General features: G+C 32.1%; 1 protein-coding gene and 1 pseudogene across 1 annotated transcript; one reads left to right on the forward strand and one right to left on the reverse strand.

Moving 5' to 3' along the window:
- Positions 1–1,797: 1,797 nt before the first annotated feature.
- On the forward strand, positions 1,798–3,165 carry LOC149882666 (uncharacterized). Its single transcript, XM_090101222.1, has 2 exons — positions 1,798–2,822; positions 2,912–3,165. Exon 1 carries the CDS (start codon positions 2,049–2,051, stop codon positions 2,673–2,675), a length of 627 nt encoding a protein of 208 aa, XP_089957348.1. The 5' UTR covers positions 1,798–2,048; the 3' UTR covers positions 2,676–2,822; positions 2,912–3,165.
- Positions 3,166–7,419: 4,254 nt separating this feature from the next.
- On the reverse strand, positions 7,420–9,372 carry LOC149882667 (uncharacterized; annotated as a pseudogene).
- Positions 9,373–22,040: the final 12,668 nt, after the last annotated feature.

The raw sequence follows: 22,040 nt of genomic DNA on the forward strand, positions 1-22,040 counted from the left end.
AGATTGGCTTTAATTATGGAGCTTATAAGGGAAGTTGCGGCAAACGCAAAATTGATAATCGCACTAAACAGTTATTGTACGTCGTGCTGCTGCTCAGCACTTGGCTGCATCTCAAATTTGTGTTGATTTTCAATTACCTGTATCTGTTCAACGTGTGAAACAAATCCTACATGAAGATCCAAACACAGTTTGGAAAAAGCGTAAACCAAAACCAAAACTTACTGTTCGTCATAAAGAAGTTAGATTACAATATGCAAAAGAACACGTCTTGGCATGATGAGTGGCATCAAGTTCTCTTTAGTAATGAAAAAAATTTCAATCTAGATGGTCCTGATGGCTATCAATATTGCTGGCATAATCTTCTAAAAGAGAAAAAAACTCGGATGAGTCGTAACCTTGGTGGTGAAATGTTATGGTTTGGGGGACTTTTTCCTTTGCTGGAAAACTTCTACTGGCATGAATTTCAACAAAAATGAATTCATAGGACTACATTTACTTATTAGAAATAAGTTTGCTTGAACATGGTGAGGATTTGATGGGTGAAAATTCCACTTTCCAACAAGATAATGCTACTATCCATAGTTCAAAGCTTACAAAAGCTTGATTTAAAGAAAAAAATATTCACGTAATGGAATGGCCCGCATGTAGTCCAGATCTTAGCTCAATGAAAAATCTATGGGGAGTACTTTCTAGAAAGGTTTATAAAAATGGTAAGCAATTTGAATAAACCTTGGACCTGAAAACTCGTATCAGAGAAGCTTGGTATGAAATATCTATAAAAAATACCCAAAATCTTGTGACAAGTATGTCAAGTCGCATATTTGAAGTCATTAAAAATTCAGGAAGCAATACTAAATATCAAATGAGCGTAAAAACAAAATATCTTCTTTTTTTTTTTTGTATATAACGTTAATGAGGCAAATTCAATTTTCTACACAAATTGAATACTTTTAATTTTTTTTCCATTTGTAATAAATTAAACATACCAATTTATAAACTTTTTAGTTGTAGTAGAAGATAATAAAAAATAAAGTAGATTTTTGTTAAATTAGAACAAAATATAAAGGTGAGGCTATGATTCTTTAATACACGCTAAGAAGTTCACCATAATTCCTGATGAATCAATGAACATCATCAACCATACTAGGAAAATTTTACTTTTCGCAGAAAATAATATGTGTATATATACAATAACTTACAATGTTTAACAGTAAAGTAGTTAACGCACTTACAGAGACAAAATCCACTCAATACTGCAATGTTTGCAATTCTAAACCCAAAGAAATGAACAATATTGATTTATTAAAAGCAAAAACTGAGAATGAGTCAGTCTTGGGGCTTGAAATTTCAGCTTTGCATTGCTGGATAAAATGCTTGGAATTTATTCTTCATTTGAGTTATAAAATTGAAATTAAAAAGTGTAAGCTAAAAACAATTGAGGAAAAATTATCTGTAAACTTATAAAAAAAAAGAGATTCTTCAGAGAACGGTTCAGCTTATATGTTGACATGCCGAAAACTGGGTCTGGAAATACCAATGACGGCAATACTGCCAGAAGAGCATTTAAAAATAGTAAAGTTTTTTCTGAAATTACTAAAGTTGATTGTGATATAATTGAAAGATTGCATAATATTCTCATAACCATATCTTGTGGATATCCTATTAACATCAATAAATTAGATTTATTCTGCACTGAACCAGCTAAACATGTAGTGAGTTTGTACGACTGGTATGTTATGCCTCCTACTACACATAGACTGCTGCTGCATAGTTCTTCTATATCCCAGCAAACACACGACGTTGTAACGACGTTGTAAATAGGTTATTTTCAAGTTATAACGTCGGACGACCTTGTAAGGACGTCGCTAGGACGTCGTATCCACGACGTCTTTTAAAGACCCTTGTTCAGACGTCGTAGCGACGTCAGTTTAACGTCGTCTAATAAAAAAAAAAAGAATTATCAGATTTTTTTTTGTTTTGTTTTGTTTAACTGTTGCGTTCAGGTCCGAAACTTTAATAGAAGCTAATTTTAAAAAGAAATTAAGAAAATGAGCAGAAAATATATGAAAAAATGGAGAAGAAAGGATAATTTGTTAAGACAATTTCTATACGAGAGTGACAAAGATGAAGATTTTTTTGAAAAAACGTTTGAAGTGGAAAAAAATGATACGAGCAAACAAAAACCATGCCACATAGAAGATTCATCCACTCAGATTGGTTCTTTGAATTGTAGTAATCATTTAAATCAACTAGAGTCTTTGAGCCAGCTTGATTCTTCTGTTCGTTTTGATTTATCCAATGAACTTGATTCTTCCAGTCGACTTGATTCTTCCGGCCGACTTGATTCTTCCAATCAATACTACTCTTCTAGCGAACTTGATTCTTCTAGTCAGATCGATTCTTTCAGTGAATTTGGTTCTTCTTCAAGAAGCGACGAAAATGAAATAAAAATAGATGAGAGAAATAGTGCGGTTGAACCTAATGAAACATATTTTATTTTAAATTTTAAAAAATGGTTGATTAAAAATAGAATTACTCATACAGCAAGTACTGAGCTGCTTTCTCTTTTAAGATGCAATGGACATGCAGCTTTGCCTAAATCTTCTTGTACTTTGTTAAAGACTCAACGCTGTGTTTTGACAGAAAAAAATTTGGTGGGGAGTATATCTATTTAGGGTTAAGTAATGGTATTAGTCAAACTTTCAGAGAGAATCCCTTATTACCAGTTGAGAACAACATCATATCTTTACTTGTAAACATTGATGGTGTGCCATTGCATAAATCTTCAAACTCTCAATTTTGGCCTATACTTTGCCAGTTTAGTAAGTTTACACCATTTATTGTTGCAATTTTCTATGGTAGCCAAAAACCAACCAATTTAAATGATTTTTTATATGATTTTTTAATTGAGTTTGCAAATTTAAAAGCATGTGGTTATGATAAAGATGGAGTTAATTTGTTGGTTGAAATCCGTGCATTTATTTGTGATGCTCCTGCTGGGCAATATCTAAAATGTGTTAAAGGTCATACAGGTTATTTTAGTTGTGAAAGATGTGAAATTAAAAGTAAGTATGAGTCGTTTAGAATGATTTTAAATACTACAAATTGTGTGCCTCGTACTAACAAGTTATTCAAACAGTATTTCTATGCCAATACACATCAAATAAGCCGTAGCATATTAATATATTTTAATGTTAATTGTGTTGATGGTTTTGTCTTGGATTATATGCATTTAGTATGTCTTGGTGTTGTTAAGCGAATTCTTATTTTTCTAACCGAAGGACCTTTCCCATATAGATTGGGTTCTGCTCAATTGTTGAATATTTCAGAAAATTTGTTAAAGTTTAGTGGTAAATTTCCATCTGAGTTTGCTCGTCAATCAAGAAGTTTACATGAAGTAAAGAGGTGGAAAGCCACTGAGTTTAGGCAATTTTTGTTATATACTGGCTTTTTAGTTTTAAAAGATGCTTTTACTCCTGAATGTTATCAGCATTTTCTTTCTTTAACTCTAGCAATGAGAATTTTTCTAGATTCTAATGCGATTGTCCAAAATAATCATCTTCAATATGCAAAAGATTTGTTGAATTACTTTGTAGTTAAATCAGAAGAATTTTATGGTCCTACTTTTTCTGTGTATAATGTACACAGCTTAACTCATTTACATGAAGATGTTAGCTTTTTTAACTGTTCCTTAGATTAAATCTCTTCTTTCCAATTTGAAAACTATTTGCAAGTAATTAAAAAGTTCATTCGCAAACCTCAAAGTCCATTATCTCAAGTTTTAAAAAGATTTTCAGAGCTTGAAAATCTTGAAATAAGTTGTAATCAGTATGCTAAATCACATAGAGTTATTTTTTCTCCTAAATTTAAAGACTCTTGGTTTCTCCTATACACAGGCGAATTTGCCCAGATTATTGGAAAATTAGACAACGATCAATTTAACTGTGTTGTTTTAAAAAATTGTGTTTACAAAAGCGCTTTTACAGATCCATGTGACTCTAAAATCTTTAACATTGTTTTTGTTAGATATATAAAAACTCACTTGAAACATGTTTGTCTAAGTAAAAAATACTTTCAAAGAAAAGCAGTATGTCTAGCTTTTAAAGAAGGGTTTGTCTTGTCATGTTTGTGTCATGACATATAAAATTTGTTTACAACCCACTCTTTAACTAAATAATAAACTTTGAAAAGTTTTTTGTACCTTTGTGAAGTACTAGATCAAATAACAATATACTTAATATATATTTTACAATGTTAAACATCAAAAAAATTGAATTTTTAAAAATTTACCTATTTGGTGATTGTCTGTATTGTTGTAAGATTTTGATATTGTTATTTAAATATTTATAAATATAAATTAAAAAATTGTTTCATTTATTTAAATATTCATAATAAAGTAAAGGGTGTTTTTTTTAGAGGTATAGAACTTTAAATTGCAATAAGACAACGATGGATTATTCAATTGACAAGAGTTTTTTTTTATTAGAAAGATAATCTTGTGGCATTACATTTTAAATATAATTTCTGGCATATGACCGCCACGGCTGGCTCGGATGTAGTCCAATCTGGACGTCCAATTTTTGATGACTTTTTCCAACATTTGTGGTCGTATATCGGCAATAACACGGCGAATGTTGTCTTCCAAATGGTCAAGCGTTTGTGGCTTATCCGCATAGACCAATGACTTTACACAGCCCCACAGAAAGTAGTCTAGCGGTGTTAAATCACAAGATCTTGGAGGCCAATTCACAGGTCCAAAACGTGAAATTAGGCTGTCACCAAACGTGTCTTTCAATAAATCGATTGTGGCACGAGCTGTGTGACATTTTGCGCCGTCTTGTTGAAACCACAGCTCCTGGACATCATGGTTGTTCAATTCAGGAATGAAAAAGTTTGTAAACATGGCTCTATACCTATCACCATTGGCTGTAACGTTCTGGCCATCATCATTTTTGAAGAAGTACGGACCAATGATTCCACCAGCCCATAAAGCGCACCAAACAGTCATTTTTTCTGGATGTAACGGTGTTTTGACATACACTTGAGGATTATCTTCACTCCAAATGCGGCAGTTTTGTTTGTTGACGTAACCATTCAACCAGAAGTGCGCTTCATCGCTAAAGAAAATTCGCTTATGAAAATCGGGAACAACGGCAATCTCGTTTTGGGCCCATTCGACGAATCTACGCCTTGCTTGATGATCGTTTTGCTTCAATTCTTGCACGAGTTGGATTTTGTAAGCACGCATACCAAGATCCTTGCGCAAAATCTTATTAACAAAGAAAAAACAATATTTTTAATACTGCAATTAACATTAGGTTGCAAAAAACATTTAAATAAAAATCCAAAATCCTAATTCAAAATGTTTGTCTTACTGTTAAAATTAATATCCCTTTTTTCATTCACTGCACTCTCTCTTTCGCTTGATGAGGACATAAAATCACATCAACTTAAAGTTCTATACCTCTAAAAAAAACACCCTTTATATTATTAAAAATTGTCATTTGTTAAATTATTTATAGTAAAATATGTTACTGTTAACATGTTCTATAGCTAAAATTGTTCTATAGCCAAAATTTTTCTATAAACAAGAAAAGACAGTTTTAGTGGTCATCGCCCGTCCTCTTGACATGCAACCATCGGGCTACCATTGTAGCCGTCATCCTTGCAGCAAGTCGCTTTTCTGATACATGTATCGACTTTCCCAAGCACTAGTTAAGCAGGTTCGAGTCAACGTTTTCACCTCGAAAGATGTCCACGAATGACTCTCGCGCTGCAGTCACTTGCGATCATTTGTAGTGATCTTGCGATCTTAGCCATATATATATATATATATATATATGTATATATATATATATATATATATATATATATATATATATATATATATATTACACACGTCTTTTTAAGCCGTCGTTAATAGGTGTTAAATATGACAACTTTAAGACGTTTTAAATAAGACGACTTACAGTGTTTAATATGAAAGCAGTTTAAGACATCTTTAATACCAATTTCAAGTCGTCTTAAATTTATCTTTAAAACGACTTGTTGTTGGGTGGGAAACGTCTATGATTAAAGACATTTTAAACTGGTTATTCCGAAAGACGTCTTGTACAGATGTCTTACGAATGTCTTAAACTGGTTGTTTCGATAGACATCTTGTTAAGATGTCTTACAGACGTCTTAAACTGGCTTTACCGATAGACGTATTGTTAAGATAAGTTAAAGACGTCTTAAACTGGTTATTCTGAAAGACGTCTTGTTAAGATGTCTTGCGGACGTCTTAAACTTGTTGTTGGAAACGTCTTAAACTAGTTGCAGACGTCTAGACGAGTTAAAGATAAGTTACATACGTCTTAAAGTTGTCTCATGTTTGGTGGATTGCACGTCCATCTCTTATAAGTCCACAGTCCTGAGTCACTGTGTATCGGTGGAGAAGAGGCATAAATATATTCTTGGAAAGTATTTTAAAATTATGTATAAAAAATGTTTAAAAATCATTTGAATTTAAACTTTTCTAGTTATTGCAACTAAATATTGCAATAGTTTTTAAACCATAATAAATGCGAATTTTGCACGCAAGTTTTTAATAGTTATAAATTGAGAGAAAGAAGGGAAATTTATTTGAAAGACATAAAGTAATTCAATCAGTTTTTCTCAAAAATCCGGTTGTATTCCGTTTATGGGTCTTATATTGCAGAAAGAAAGCCAAACCTGTCAATCATGGATTGAATTACGTGACAAAACTGGTGAGAGAGCCTTTGGATTGAACAGTTGAAGTTTGGGCTAAAGTTAATTGAGCATTAGTCAAATCATTAGTCTTTAAGGTTGTTAATTCCAAAAGAAGAAGCTACACAAAAGGATTTTCTACTCAGAAATATTACAAACGCTTATTACAAGTAAAACGACATTACATTACACTAACAAGTAAGAAGACATGCATTAAGCAGAAGAATATTGGGCAAAAGCGATTTTTTGCATTAGTCAAACATTCATCAAATACATCTTCCAGCAATGTGGAATAAAAAATATTCAGCAAATGGTAAAAAGAAATAAATCATCACATAAAAGTACAATTTGTTGCTTTGGTGTTCTAGAATAGGGTGTCCCACTTTTAACCTAACCAAAAAAAATTCAATCTCAATCATCCTTATTTGGTCCCAGGACACACCAAAAAAATTTTTAGGTCTCCAAGTCAACGGGTTCCAGTACAAGGTATTTTCATATGCGAGGTTCCATGGAATTATTCGCCGCCCCCTCCCTTTCGGTGCCCCTAACTTATGAATTGAATAGTAGAAAATTGTCCATTTTACATTTATTTTTGTTCTGAAAAAAAATCTTTCATTTAAGAGTTAATACTTCTGCAAACTTGTCATTTACAACAACTAAAGACAAATAAAGTCAAAAATCACATTAAAATTACATAAAATCACTTTTTTTCATGTCTTTTCCAACCTCTTTTCGGTTTTTTTGCACAACTTGCATGGTATCCTGTAGAAGACTTTCTTCATGACTTTCAGCCATAAAATCTTGCACAAGTTTTATATGGCGCTCAGCCCTGTCATTTACTACTGCTAGATTCTCCATCTGATGTTGAAAATGTCTGTAAGAATCATTTTCAAAGTTATCCTTTATCCATGAGTTGATTACTCCCGTAATTACACCTAGGTATGTGAAGAGCATACAGGAGTCCTTAGTGATAAAGTCGGACAAAACTGACATAGGAACCACATGAGTTGGAGGTTGAGGTTATTCCTGTTCAAAATCGTCAGGTTGCGGACAATTTAAACCTAGAAGCTTCTGAGCTAGCCCAGCTCTTTCCTTCAGTTCTAAATGTCTATTTGCTATTGAAAGAATAACTAGCTGTGGGGTCAGGTACCATCTATGACGGACCAGGCTTGCATGAAGCAGCTTTCCCAGGGGACCATACTTGGATATATATAGCTTATTGCTCATCATTTCATAAGCTAGCTTAAAAGCATCCAAATCATGTGATGGAACCTGGGCAGCCAGAGGAGACTTTTAAAAGTATGCTCCATAAAATGTGACAATAAAGTCAGTTGACAGTTCAAGCATATCTTCCTCACTATTATTCAATTTTAAATTAATTTTTGAAGTCAGCTGCATTGTAAGCAAGTATAGACAATCAGCCATGAACCTTGCTTGATGGTGGGCACCTGGTTGTTTGAACTGGAAACCAGGTACATGGCCACCAAGGTAAATGACTATTAGCTCACAAAGAACTTTATAATCTCCCCTTTGAAAGCAATCTTGTTTTAGGGCTGTTATGCAGAAGTTCTTAGTATCTAATACACTTCTATGAAAATCAGTACCTACCATATACTCCTCTCTTTCATAATTGAAAAACAGCAACTGATCAACATTATTTGCCCTTTCTCTTATTTCTGGCCAGATTTTTTGAAAATCTTTATATATTGCACGTGATGGAGATTTTGTTGAGCCTTGAATATAATCCATTGCATGGGAAATATGTCTTTCAGATATATGGTGCCTTTAAATATCAATTTTTAAAAGTTACAAAATGTAATAATTTTGCAACAGTTTAGTGCAACAAACTTTTAAAATATGTTTTCAAAATATTTACCTACAGAGCAGCCGAAGCACAGGTCTTTTAAGCACATGATCCACCAAGAACTTAATTCTCCCCTTGTATTTTCTAGTATTAGAGGCTGTTGTATCTGCACTACAACCAATGATCTGGTCAGTGAGCTCATAATACTCTAATATGTTCTCAATAGCTATAGCTTGATCCTGCCCTTTAGATGACTCAATTTCTAGAACTCCTAGCAAGAAATCTAAGGGTTCATTGACCTGGGGGGATGATATACTGAGAGCAACTCTTTCTACAGTTTTAGACATTTTTTGGTCAGTTCGATAGTGTTTGACCAGTTTCGTATCAAAATGAATGACAACCTTTAAACCCCGAACTTTGTCCAGATTTTCTTCTTTCACTAATCTAGCTTCATTTTCAATCACAATCTTTTTGTTTCTATGTAGACTACTCTTTGATACAGGAACTGTATTTAGATCAACACCACCAATCTTGAAAAGTGAGGACAGAAGTGAAGTTTCAGCTCGAACACTGACATTGTACCTAGTCAAGAAAGGAACCCACTTGTCAAGAACATCATTTATTGAAAGCTCCATGTAAACTCTATCTTCACTGATCTTCTTTTTTTTTTGGCAAGGTTCAAATTTACTGTCAGTATCAGTAGCACTCGTACCACTTGAAGATAATTCTATCTCAAAATCTTTCATCCTTTCTGTCCTCTATAGCTTTTAATTTGACATTTCTTGTTTTTCTTTTTTATGTTGTTCTTCTCTACGCATACTTTCTATCATATCTAACATTCGTTTTTCCCCGTCTACCATTTTTTCTTGATAAGATTTATCTTTCCCAGTGTCAAACTTAACCATTTCACCTTTGAATGCTTTCAGGAACTCAATATCTTCTGTCTTTGCTTGCTTGTCTCTATTTTCGTCATCTCTTATAAGTTTTAAGATGTCTGTTTTATAAACAGGAAAAACACAGTTTGCTTCTTTTATAAAACTTTCTGCTTATTTTTTATATTGCTCTTCTTTCATCTTGTTTATTTCCATAAGGGTTCTAAGAGTACATAGTTTCTCGTAGCGTTCATAAGATTTCTCAAGCTTCTCTTTCACTACTTGTTCTGTAACCCGAAATCTTGAATCAAAACCACCCTTGTCCCAAATACTTAACAGTTCTCTCAGAATGCATACTCCAGTAAATTCTCCCCTGTTACTTTTTGTACACTCCCCTCCAATGCAAAGCATAGATCTTGACATTGTCTTTTGTGCACAAGACAGTTTTGCGTTTTGATTATTCTTACTTGACCTGAGCCAATATATTCGGCGACAAACTTCTCCCAGTGTGGGTAGTCTAAACATATATAAAAGTCTTTACATATTTGTTTCAAAAGTTTTTCACCTAAAAAAAGTTTCTCCAATTTATTATTTTACTTAAATCTTAAAATATTACCTGTTTGGTGCAAACATATGTAATGGATGCTGAAGTATGTAGATTGTTCTTTTACACCTATTAGTTCTCTGTGAAGCTAATCTTATGTTAAAGAATGTACCTGAGGTTCCTGGTTGACAATCCCTGTTAGTCCTAGGAGAGGTGTAGTTACTATGGAGCTCTTCTCATTTTTCTCTCTAACAGTACTCTGAGCATTTCTAGTCCTTGGAGATTTACGAGGAAATCCATCATCATCGACCATTATATATTTTAAGAAAATTGTTATAATCTGAAAAGTATAAAATGAAAGGGTTTTATAATATTTTACATAAAAACTATTATTTGATTAGAGCATTAATATCGCTAAAGCAATGACAAAATATTGCAAAAACAACATATTTGAATTTGACTTTACTCATTCAAGATATAATATTTCAATTTTTGTATAAAAAATCTCATTTTATGTCTAAAATAAGACATCTTAATTTGTGGCTGAAAGTCATGAAGAAAGTCTTCTACAGGATACCATGCAAGTTGTGCAAAAAAACCGAAAAGAGGTTGGAAAAGACATGAAAAAAAGTGATTTTATGTAATTTTAATGTGATTTTTGACTTTATTTGTCTTTAGTTGTTGTAAATGACAAGTTTGCAGAAGTATTAACTCTTAAATGAAAGATTTTTTTTCAGAACAAAAATAAATGTAAAATGGACAATTTTCTACTATTCAATTCATAAGTTAGGGGCACCGAAAGGGAGGGGGCGGCGAATAATTCCATGGAACCTCGCATATGAAAATACCTTGTACTGGAACCCGTTGACTTGGAGACCTAAAAATTTTTTTGGTGTGTCCTGGGACCAAATAAGGATGATTGAGATAGGGTGCATTTGAATTTTTTTTGGTCAGGTTAAAAGTGGGACACCCTATTCTAGAATGACACATCTAAACCCTGTTAAAAATATTGGTCAGGAATCGGCACTCAATTGTTAAACTATCAATCAATAAATTCAATCAACTAAGCATTTGAAGCAGCTTTTGAACAAGAATTAGTTAGAGATTTCACAATAGATTTGCAATATATTGATTGAATCAATGCCGACCCAAGCTTTTCTATGCTAATGAGCAAATTAACATTAGGTACATAGCTTATAGATTATTCATTCAAAAAAAAAAGCTTAATTTCTTCAATTAAAACTTTAATTATTACCTCAATTAAAATTCTAAGCATAACTGCATTTATTCAAAAATTAGAGTAAGAGCTTTTTAAAGTAACTTTTAAATCTTTTTGATGAATTAAAAAGTAAATAGCTAAGTACTATAACCAAAAGTGAGATGCCATTTTATACTGCCAATGACATTTTTCAAGTCCACCTTTTTTTATTATGTTAAAAAGTTAAAGAACACAAATAATGACTTTTATTTTTCATCTCAAGTCAAATACTGTAAGTTACAAACATGTAAATAACATGACATTAGAAGAATAATAAAGAGCAAATCTCAAGAGCAAATGAAACGATTTGAAGATAAACTTTTAATTATCTCTCTAACTGATAAAACATTCACACAAAATAACAAAGAATATACTTGAAAGAATTAGTTGTAATGATCATTAGGGTGGTAGCTTTTTTTAAATTTTAATGGCCATGGTACTACAGTATGAGGAATGGTCTAAAAACATTATTTATATTGTTTGATCGAAAACCTCACCCACCAAATAAGTTCCACCTTTAAAAATGATGAAGAAATAACACTAGTATTCAGCAGCGAGGAATTGGAATTAAAAGATATCAAAAAGAAAAATAGAAATGCTGGAAGAACACAAACAAAAAGCAATAGAATTTGGTTGATTTTTACGTAAAAAAGAAAGATAAAAACAAAGATTATTTTTATTGGAAAACACCCAGTAAACATGAGATATACTTTTGACATCTAAAAGACGTCTTGTGGACATTAAGTAAACGTTATTTATACTGAAACACGTGATTTAAATATTAATATTTGGAATATAAATTTCTGGACTAAATTGTATGATTATCAGTATAGTACAGTGCTGGGCTTCTCTCTATTAGGCTGTTACTATATATTTTCTTATCAAGGTTTTTGTTAATAAAAGGTTTCCTAAGCCATTCTTTGTATTTTAGTAAAAGAAAAGAGTAAAACAAAAATGGTGGGGGTCCTAATCAAACTCCTGTTTCATTAAAGGAAATCGGAAGCATTCTGCAGATATTACAACCAAACTTATTTAATCCAACTTTCACACATTTTGCGGATCATGCTAAACTACAATATATTTTTATTTATCTTTTATCTAATATTTTAATAAAAGTAAAAGGTTTTTTACAGGTACTGACAAAACTTAATTTTAAAGAAACTTCGTTTTCACAATACGTATACACATTCTATAAATATACTTATAGATGTAAAATGCTAATACTATATATATATATATACTATGTCAACACTACATATGTGCAATGCTAATACCATATATATCTTTACATCATTTAAATATATCTACCATTTGTATATATAAGTATTCAGAACGAGTCAATGAAGATTACATATGGGGACATGTCTTCTGAAACTATCGAGCCAATTATAGAATTATAAAAGAAATCTTTTTTTTTATTCTTTTTCAAGATTATCATTTTCTTACTTATAATTTTTGTCTTTCAATCAATATCAGATCTATTTTTCTTTTTTTTGAAATGTTTTAATTGATTTTGATTTTTTAACAAACTTATTTTTTATATATAATACTACTTTGAAATATAAAATGCAATTATTTTAAAATAATAATTTCTGGACCTTAATATTCCCTTAAGATCAAAACTGCAAAGTATACTTGCTGCAATAAATTCCTGTTTTGTGCTTTACAACATTGCCCTTCTGCAAAGTCATAATTGGAAATCTTAAAAACCAAATACCAAAAATAATATTAGCCAATGTTATTATTTTTAGGAAGAATAACATTTTAACTTTTAAACTTGTATTATCCTTAACTTAACTTAACCTGCTGGTGTTTGAAAGATGTAAAAGTTATATTTATGAAAATAAATATCCTTAAATAGAATAATTCTCAAAATTGAAGAATTTATTTTTAAACATTAAACTGTAAAAGTTTTTATTAGGTAAAGTTCCGTTTTACTTTCATTTTCTTTTTGGTTGCTTTGTTGCTTTTGCTGGAGAAATCTTCAAAAATGCATTTTAAAATATATCTTTTTTTATATGTCAAGCCTTCTAATCTCCCATCGTAATGAGATTATTACAATAAAACTTGAAAAAATTAAGTGCTTGCTCAAGTATTCAAACTTAAAAAAATGGAAAAGACCAATGGATTCACGACGTTTCAAATAAAAACGGTTAAAAAGTTAAAGATCAAGATATTTTCAAAGTGGCATTTAACAAGATCAGCAAAAGGGTTTATATGGCCAAAATTTGTTTACTTGGGCTATAGCCTAGGGTTATGATCTGAAAATGCCAAGATATACTTATTATTGGTAATGACCAAGACACTCGTTGTTTTTTTACTGTTGTTAACTTTTCATTTGATCATGTATTATGCAAATTTCATTGTAAAAACTTTTTCAGCAAAAGGCTTTTCCCGTAAGAAAAATGTAATGAAAACAGTGAAAACCTATGAGCTGATAGGTAACGGTATAAAGTTTCTCTTTCTGGAAAATATTGAGTCTGAGAATTCTGGAAAGCATTAAATAGTAGAAGATTGAGTAAATAAGACTTTAAGCAATAGTTGCACATTCAGGCCATAAACAGCAAAAGAAGAATCTAAGTTATAAAATTTACTAATGAGAAATATTGTAAACGCTAACTACAAGTAACACGAAAAAGTGGTGAAGGGTATTGTATTTATTTGGATATTTTCTCACAAAGGCCTTAGTATGTTTAAAATTCATAAACGTCGGACCAACTAATATACGTACAAAAAGACACTATAACCATCTTCTAATAATTAAGAGTTTTCAACTGCTTTTATTACAAATAACAAAATCAACAAATATTCACTAAAACCTGAAGGTAATAAAAGGACTAGGAATATTGTTAGCTAAAACAAATTAAACAACCAATGGAAGAGTTATAGGTTTAACATATCAGTGAAAATCCAAAATTGATATTGGAATAAACAAAATTTGAATTGAATAAAGCGATAAAGCAGAGGAAAGCAGTAAGCCTTCTAGAGAGACGGGGCTTCAGAACATTCAGCACACAGTACAATTTACTGATTCATCACAAATAAGTAAATTTTGTTAACATGGTGTCCTAGAACAGCAGATCTCAACCCAATCAAAAATATTGGTGAAGGATCGGTACTCAATTAGCAAACCGTCAAATTTAATCAACTGAGCCTTATCGGCTGTTTTTAAACGAGGAATAAGTTAAAAATACCACAAATTGCGTGATATTGGTTAAACCAATTCTAAGACTAGATCCTGTGTGCTATTGAGAAAAAGGTGGGCATTTTAAAAATTAAAGCTGTTTTTTTAAAACTCATTCTGTTTTAAACCTTTACTCGATTACTCTCTGATGTAAGTCATTTTTTAAGTATATGATAAATTAAATAACTTTTTGTAAGTACTTTTTTTAACTATTTTTTCTTATTAATATGAATTATATTGCTAAACAATTGTTCTTTCAAACTATCTTATATTAACTAAATTCCTTTTTCAGATTTTTTTTAATTGAAGAAAAAAAAATGTTTGACTAATATCTTAATCAAACATTTACACTGATGTTGCTCAAGAAACGTAACAACGTTAACTTATTTTGATTCATCGTTTAAACGATTAATTTTCTAAACGGTCGGTGTCATTGATGTCAAAGATTAATTTTTCTAAACGGTCTAGTCGTGTGTTACTCTTGAACGAAAGCATCCGTAAACAGTTGAGCACAAAAATCGCACTCTAATTCCAAGGTGAACATTGATAAATAGTTTCTAAAAATAATGGCATGTGAAAACGTTTTTAAATAGTAAAAAAAAAATCGCCAAAAAAATGAGTAATTAATGTTACTAAGAAATTATTGCTTTTAAAATACGCTTTATTTTTTAATTTTTTTTTTCTAAACTAATTTGTTTAAACATAAATTATTTTAAGCATAAGTTTTTTGTTTTTTTTAAGTTTAAGCTAAAGTTTTATGTAATTTTTACTTTTAGAAAAAATTCTAAACCTTTCTCTCAACATATAAATTGCAGAAAGAAAAACATAATTCTAATCTCGCAAAATGCATGGGAGACCGAGGCTAGTAGGTACCAGGGCCATATTGATGCAGCAAATTCGCAGCTCTTTTGCTATAGCTTTTTGATGATGATTTCCATTCAGGTTCTTCTTAGCTTTCCATTTACTTAAGTGTAATTTTTAGGTTGATGATATTTTTATTTGGTCAGGTAATTGTTGCACAAAATAAAGCTTATGATTACTCACGAACTGTCATGCCTAGTTCATTTTGGAGGTTGCTCGAAGAAAGGAAAGTTGTATTTTTAATCGCTGTAAGGCAACTTTTTATTAAAAAAATTAAAAGCTATTTACAAACTTTAGCTGTTTTCTATTAATGAACAAAAAAATATATAAAACAGTACAAAAAAAATAATTTAGTGATGATGTCATTACTTATGGGCATAATTACGGTATTTTTACCCTTAAAACTGCCTATTCTTTTATCTAATACAGCTCAAAAAATATCAAAACTGTTTGAAAATTTGAACATGAATTCTTCAATGTGTTTAGAATGTTGTCTTTAAGAATTTTTTAAAACATTTTTAATTTTACCAGGTTGACACTAGGACTTTAAGATAGAAAATGTAGGCAGAATAGGGTATAAAATTTACACAAACTGTATGAAAAAATGTTGACAAACTTATGTATTTTCAAAAATGATGAATGGTTTTAAAGAAATAGCTTAAATAGTAATCAAAAAAGCAATTTACTTCAAGTTTTTGCCAAACAATTCTAAAGACGTTTGACTTCTACTTAAATATTATTTTAAGCAATAAGCTGTACGTTGAAACCACTAAAATTGTACTCAAAATAGAGATCCTGATGGAGGTCTTCATAAACAACATTCTAAATACATTAAAGAATTCATGTTCAAATTTTCAAAATAGGGATGGCACTTTTACTTATTTTGATGTAAAAAAAAAAATTACTTTTAAAAAAAATTTACTTCACATAACTTAGATTAAATTATGAAATATTTTTACTTTTCAAAGTTATTCATTTTTTAAAAAATAACATTATGTTACATATAAAATTACTTAATACATAAAATACATAAAGTTAATTTTAAAAATGCGTAACTTATTAAAAACTTAATAACAATGCGTTATTTTTTTATGGCAAGCAAAAGTAGTTTACATAAAAGAGTTGTTTACTATTTGTAAATTACTTTTAAAAGTAAACCATGTGAAAGTAATTTATTTTAAAAAGTAATTTAAATTTATGCTTATACAAACAGTTTGTACAAACCTTACTTTTTATGGTGATATAACGCATCAGCGGTAGTAATCCCTTCCGGCGGCAAAGTAAGATTATGCCAAAACATGAACTCTTTTTGGAGGTGCAAAGAATTGCCGTCCGTCTTCCAAAATATTTTTGCGGGCAGAATGTTTTTGTCTCTACCTACAGTAGCTTCCGCCTTCCGATTGGCGGCCGCTGCTGGAAGTTTTTTTCGTCAGAAGTTATTTTATATGCAAGAAGATTAAAAGATTGCCTTTAGTGGTTTCCACTTCTCATCTGCGGGGGTCGGTGGGGGTAGGCGACAATTTTTGCTTCCTGTCGCTAGAAAATCGGAAGAAAGTTCAACGTTTGTTTTTACATTATTAAGCAATTTAAAGATTAATTAGTGCAAAATTCATTTTTCCAAAAAGTATATTTTTACGCGGAGATTGAAAATCTCACAATGACAGTTAGCAATTCTATTGCAAAAAATAAATTCTATTTAGGAAATAAAATATTCCGTTTTTGTGCAAACTTGAGTTATTGGAAAAAATTCAATTAAAGCCGTCAATCAACTCTAACTAACTTAAACATATTTCATAATTCGTTTAACGCATTATGAAATATGTCTAGGGTGGGACATTAGGGTGGTCCTTATTCATTACAAAAAAAATTTTCTTCAGTTTTCTGACGGGGCACCCCCTTCAATGGTTGACGTTTATGAAAAAATAATTGTACTGAAAATTTTATTTGAAAAAAATACATTTTAGGGGTCTCTACCGCAGAGTTTATATTGTAATTATTATTGTCCTTCTGTGTTGAGACTGTCAAAGTGACAAAAACCGTCTAGTTAGTCCATTGCCAGGGTATTCTTTGCTCGATCAGGAAATCGCTGGCGGTACTTCTTTACAATTAAGAGAAGGCACTGTTTCTGCTCCTCATCGTTTGTGTGCAGCTTGTTGTATTCGTCCATTAAGGCAACTCCACGTTCTGCTATGTCATTCACAACTTTCATACTACTGACAGTGTTCTTCGCCAACTGATAGTCAGCATCTGCACACCAGAGCTTCACATCTTTGTTGAGGAAAGTTGACGGTAGACCAGTGATAGTGAAGAATCTACGACTGCTCTCGGTGACAAAGTCTTCCAAGTTCTTGGAGCTCACCAGCGTAGGATCAACAGTTATCCTCTTCAAAGGATAATCTGCACCCGGTGCTTGCAGGGCACTGACCATCAGACGTTTAGTGTCATCGGAGACTTCGTCATCAAAGAAAGCCAATTCAATCAGTTCTTCTGACAAGTACCACAAATGTCCTAAAATTTTCTTCATTGCGATCTGAGAGACTGCTTGATTCTGTGCCTTGTATTTGTCGATCTCCTTGATAAGCTCGAGATCAACACGAGGCGAAGATGGCGCTAACGGCGCTCTAAACCAGGCCTTGACATACAGAGTCACTGTGAAAAGACACACGTCTGCTATTCCCTTCTCTTCTTTCTTTTTCATCTTAAACTGGCTTCTCAGCATCCATATTTTCAATGAATAAATAGCCTTGGCCATCCATCTGGCTCGATGCAGTCCTGCCGGAGCTTTGAATGAGCATCCTTGAGATGGAACGCCTCCCAGAAACATTATTGTCAGCTCTAGCAGTTCGCGATAATCATCACGAGGCTGAAACTGTTGCAGCTGGTTTTCAGCAAATGCAATAATTTCATTTGCAACACTGGAAACGGCACTGTGCACGATGTCATTCGAACTAGATGCCTGAAAGTTTGACCGGTCAATGATTTCCCAACTGCTTTGAAACCTTTTAAAAATCATAATGTCTGGACCCTTTGAAGGGCCAAGAGAAAGAGTAACCGTTGCCTCTAAGACTATTTCTAAAATGTGATAACGGCAAGCAAACCAGAGCAAATCTTTGTTAAACTTCTGCTCCAGTAGGATGCAAGCACCATTTCTTGGACCACTACTGACGAAAGTAGTGTCGAAGCACACGCACTTGACTTTATCAGCTATGCCCCACGCTACAGTTACATCATAAACAGCTGTTGCTGCAGCTTCTCCAGTTCCAGATGGCAGCTTCGGTACACAAAGAAGTTGGTCAACTCCTAGTCCAGACTCGAGGATTGGGAGCCGGTCCACAATTTTTTTGCTACTGATATCTTCCAGCAATTTCCCATCCCAGTGTATTGTTAGTGGAACTGTTGGCTTGATTTCTGCTTTCAAGTTCTCTGCCACTCTCTGCCTACATTTCATCCTTTCTCTTCGAATGGACGACCGATTGATATTAAACTCTGCTGGGTCATGACGGAGGTGCTGCAGTGCTGGAGTCAGGACTAGTGCAGCATTTCTATCACTGACCTTTGCCATATCCAGACATACTGCTAACTTGTCATTCAGTATTTTGTGTGTGCCACGTTTACGTTTAGTTCTCTTTGAAGTTGTGGTTGATGATGGCTCACCAAATGCTTCATTATCATTACCAGACTCCTGTTCGCTTTCGGAATTCTGAAGAATAGCTTTCTCCTCTCTGGCCACTCTGTCCTGTTCTTCTCTCTCTTTTCTTCTCTTGAAGTTTTCTTCTCTACTATGAACATCTCTTTCTCTTTTGGCCATGGTTTTGTCAACACTTCCCATCTTACCACGTCGTCCCGCCTCACGCTGAGCTAACAGGAACTCCCTGTCCTCCTGCATGCTAATCATCTTCATGGCGTCCGCATGAGCAATGTCAAAAAGACTCTCTAAGCCATCCTTCCATTCTTCTTCCTTCTTCAGTAGACTTTCAGAGCGCTTTGCTTTATTTTCCTTATTTTTCTTCAGTTTGTCATATTCATGGAACAGACATTCAACTTTTTCAACAACGTGTTTCTTCAACCGTGTCGGGATGCGGGCTTTAGCCCACACTTCAAGAACGTCATTAGTTGTTGAATGTGATGCTTCACGAACGGTCTGTTTGGTGGCCTCTTTGTAATAGAAGAAAAGTGCCATGACTTCCTTCTTTGACGGTAACTTTGTAGAGCTGAGAATTTCAGACATTTGGCCTATCAGCCACAACTCAGTTTCTCGTCTTGTAGTTGGTTTCGAAGTCCTACAGCAAGCATTGGCCATCTCCCTTAAATTGATAAATTTTATTTGTTACCATCCAATTTAATTATTCAAATTATATGTAATTTCTAACAAAAACTTATAGAGCTCAGAAAACTAACTGACAAAATTTATGTTATGCAATATAAATAAACAACAATGACATATGAAAACTCTGACAACTCTGACAAGGTCTAAAACCAATAAATAAAATACATAATTATGTGCATAAATGAAAAGTCAAGTTCGATACTATGGCACTCAGGCAATTGATATTAATTAACAATTTAAAATGGATTTAGCACAGCGGATCGGTCATTCTGTCTGTTTTATAATAATTCATTGTTAAATCAATATAATTTGGCAAATTAATATTTAAGCAAAAATAAACAAAGAAAACACTCACTTTTGATCCAGTAGTCACTAATTCAGATTCATCAAATATTATTGTTATATTGAGTGTCTGTCAGTGTCTGATTACAAATGGCTGACAGCTGGTGAAATGCATTCTGGATAATTTAACAATAAATAAGTAACATCATATTGATAAATTGTGCAGGCGGTATAGTGTGCAGTGAAAGAGTTCACCAGCATAACAACTAGTGACATGCAGCCACGGAACCCCACATGATACTTAACTATTATATATGTGGTAGGGACCTCTAAATGTTTTCAGACTTAGCTGATTTTTTTTGTGAATTTTTTATGCATGCATATAAACAAAATTCAAGGGTGCCCTGTACAAAAATCAAACTTTGAAAATTAAGGACCACCCTAGTGGGACATGGACCTTTCAAAAGCTTTTGTAAAAATTATAAATTAAGTAAAAGCTATTTGATTAAAAACGATTTCCGTCAGGATAGAAGACCGATAGACTTTCTAGTAAAGGTTTATGCACCCAAACAATTTTCATTTTGATCATCGCGGTTGTTGTTATCAACCACGCTAGATAACAACAACCATTTGAACGCTATTAACAAGAACCACGCTGAATATTAATTCGAAATTTAGAAAATGATTGTAAAATGCAGACCAATTTATTCTTACTCTATGAAAAGACTGAAGCAAAAGTAAAGAACTAGTCAGTGTTTTAAAAAAAATACAACTAAAATTTTGAAACTTTTTAAACAAATTAAAAGCCCTAATTATATTTAGTGTCCCTCCTTAGTTTTCAAAAAATAAAAACATGTATACATAAATCTCTTCTTCCGAAATGGGTGTCTACCAGAGTAAATGCATCTTCTCCTTATTACTATGTTTAGGCTATTTCTAAATTGGTTTAAGAAAGAGATCCGAGAACCCCACCCAAATATCCCCCTGACAAAAAGTTCCCCAGGAAAAAACCCCCCTCCCCGCCCAAAAAAAACAACTAACATTATGCTTAATTTAAAAGACTGCCTTCCCAAGTCCAAACCGTCAGTTGTTGTGTATACTATTTCGTGCATGTCCTCCCTAACAATCAGTCGATATATATGTACACTCGGTGCAAAATTTAGTCGATAAGACAAAAATAAAAATGCAACGAGTAAATTTAAAAACTTACACATTAAAAACGGTATCAGGAAGAAAAGCTGATACAATGATAAAATGACAGTAAAGCGTATTTAAGTATATTAAAAAAAAACTATTTAGGCATTTTTCCTAGGAGGGTTTTTTTTAAGGAGGATATTTTTCTTGATACTGCCTGAATTCCATACGTTCTGTCATTGAAAATTTTCAAAAAGATAACTGTTCTAAACTGCTACTAGTAAAATACTTCCATGTTCGGCAAGGAATTAAATTTTTTTTTAACCATGGTCCAAGAATGGTTTCAATGCAAATGCGAAATTGTTCCGGCGCTAGAAATGGTTTTAATTGCCAATATAATTACCGATCGGAGTCGATTATTAATATTTTAAAGGTGAACAGGGAAAAAATATCTAAATCCGTTCAGACCAGTTGTTTCTCCAAATTAAATTAACTATGCTTTACTGCAAGTTTTGTTAGTCTGCATTTCACTCTCTCATACAATCCTTTCAAATCTCATCAAAAATTTCAATCCTATTCTTTCAAAGAAGTTTTTAATCCTATCCTTTCTAAGAAAATGTAGACCAAAAGTAAATTTACATACTTTTTAAGTATAGGTTACTTTTAATTGTAACTAAAAGTTACTTAAAATGTAAACTTAAGTAATCAAAAGTAATTTTATATTATTTACTTTTTATTGCCATTTCATTTTAGTTATAAAATAACACATTTATTCTTAGGAAAACTATAATTATATAAGTTTATTATATAAGTTTATTTACAATTATATAAGTTTATTTACATTTGATAGCATGAAACTTTCTTATAATGAATTTTAAAATGCAATTCTTTTTTACAATTAAGATAATATTATTTGTTATAAAATGAATTCTTTTTAATTCTAAAACTAAGTTACATTTTGAGGTAAAACTATATTATGTAATACAGTTTTAAAAAAGTAATTAACTTTTAAATGTAAAAGTAAATTACTTTTCCACGTGACTCA

This window comes from Hydra viridissima, unplaced genomic scaffold, assembly GCF_058129835.1.
Source record: "Hydra viridissima isolate aposymbiotic clone 2 unplaced genomic scaffold, HvirCarnegie_v1 scaffold_10, whole genome shotgun sequence".
NCBI lineage: Eukaryota > Metazoa > Cnidaria > Hydrozoa > Anthoathecata > Hydridae > Hydra > Hydra viridissima.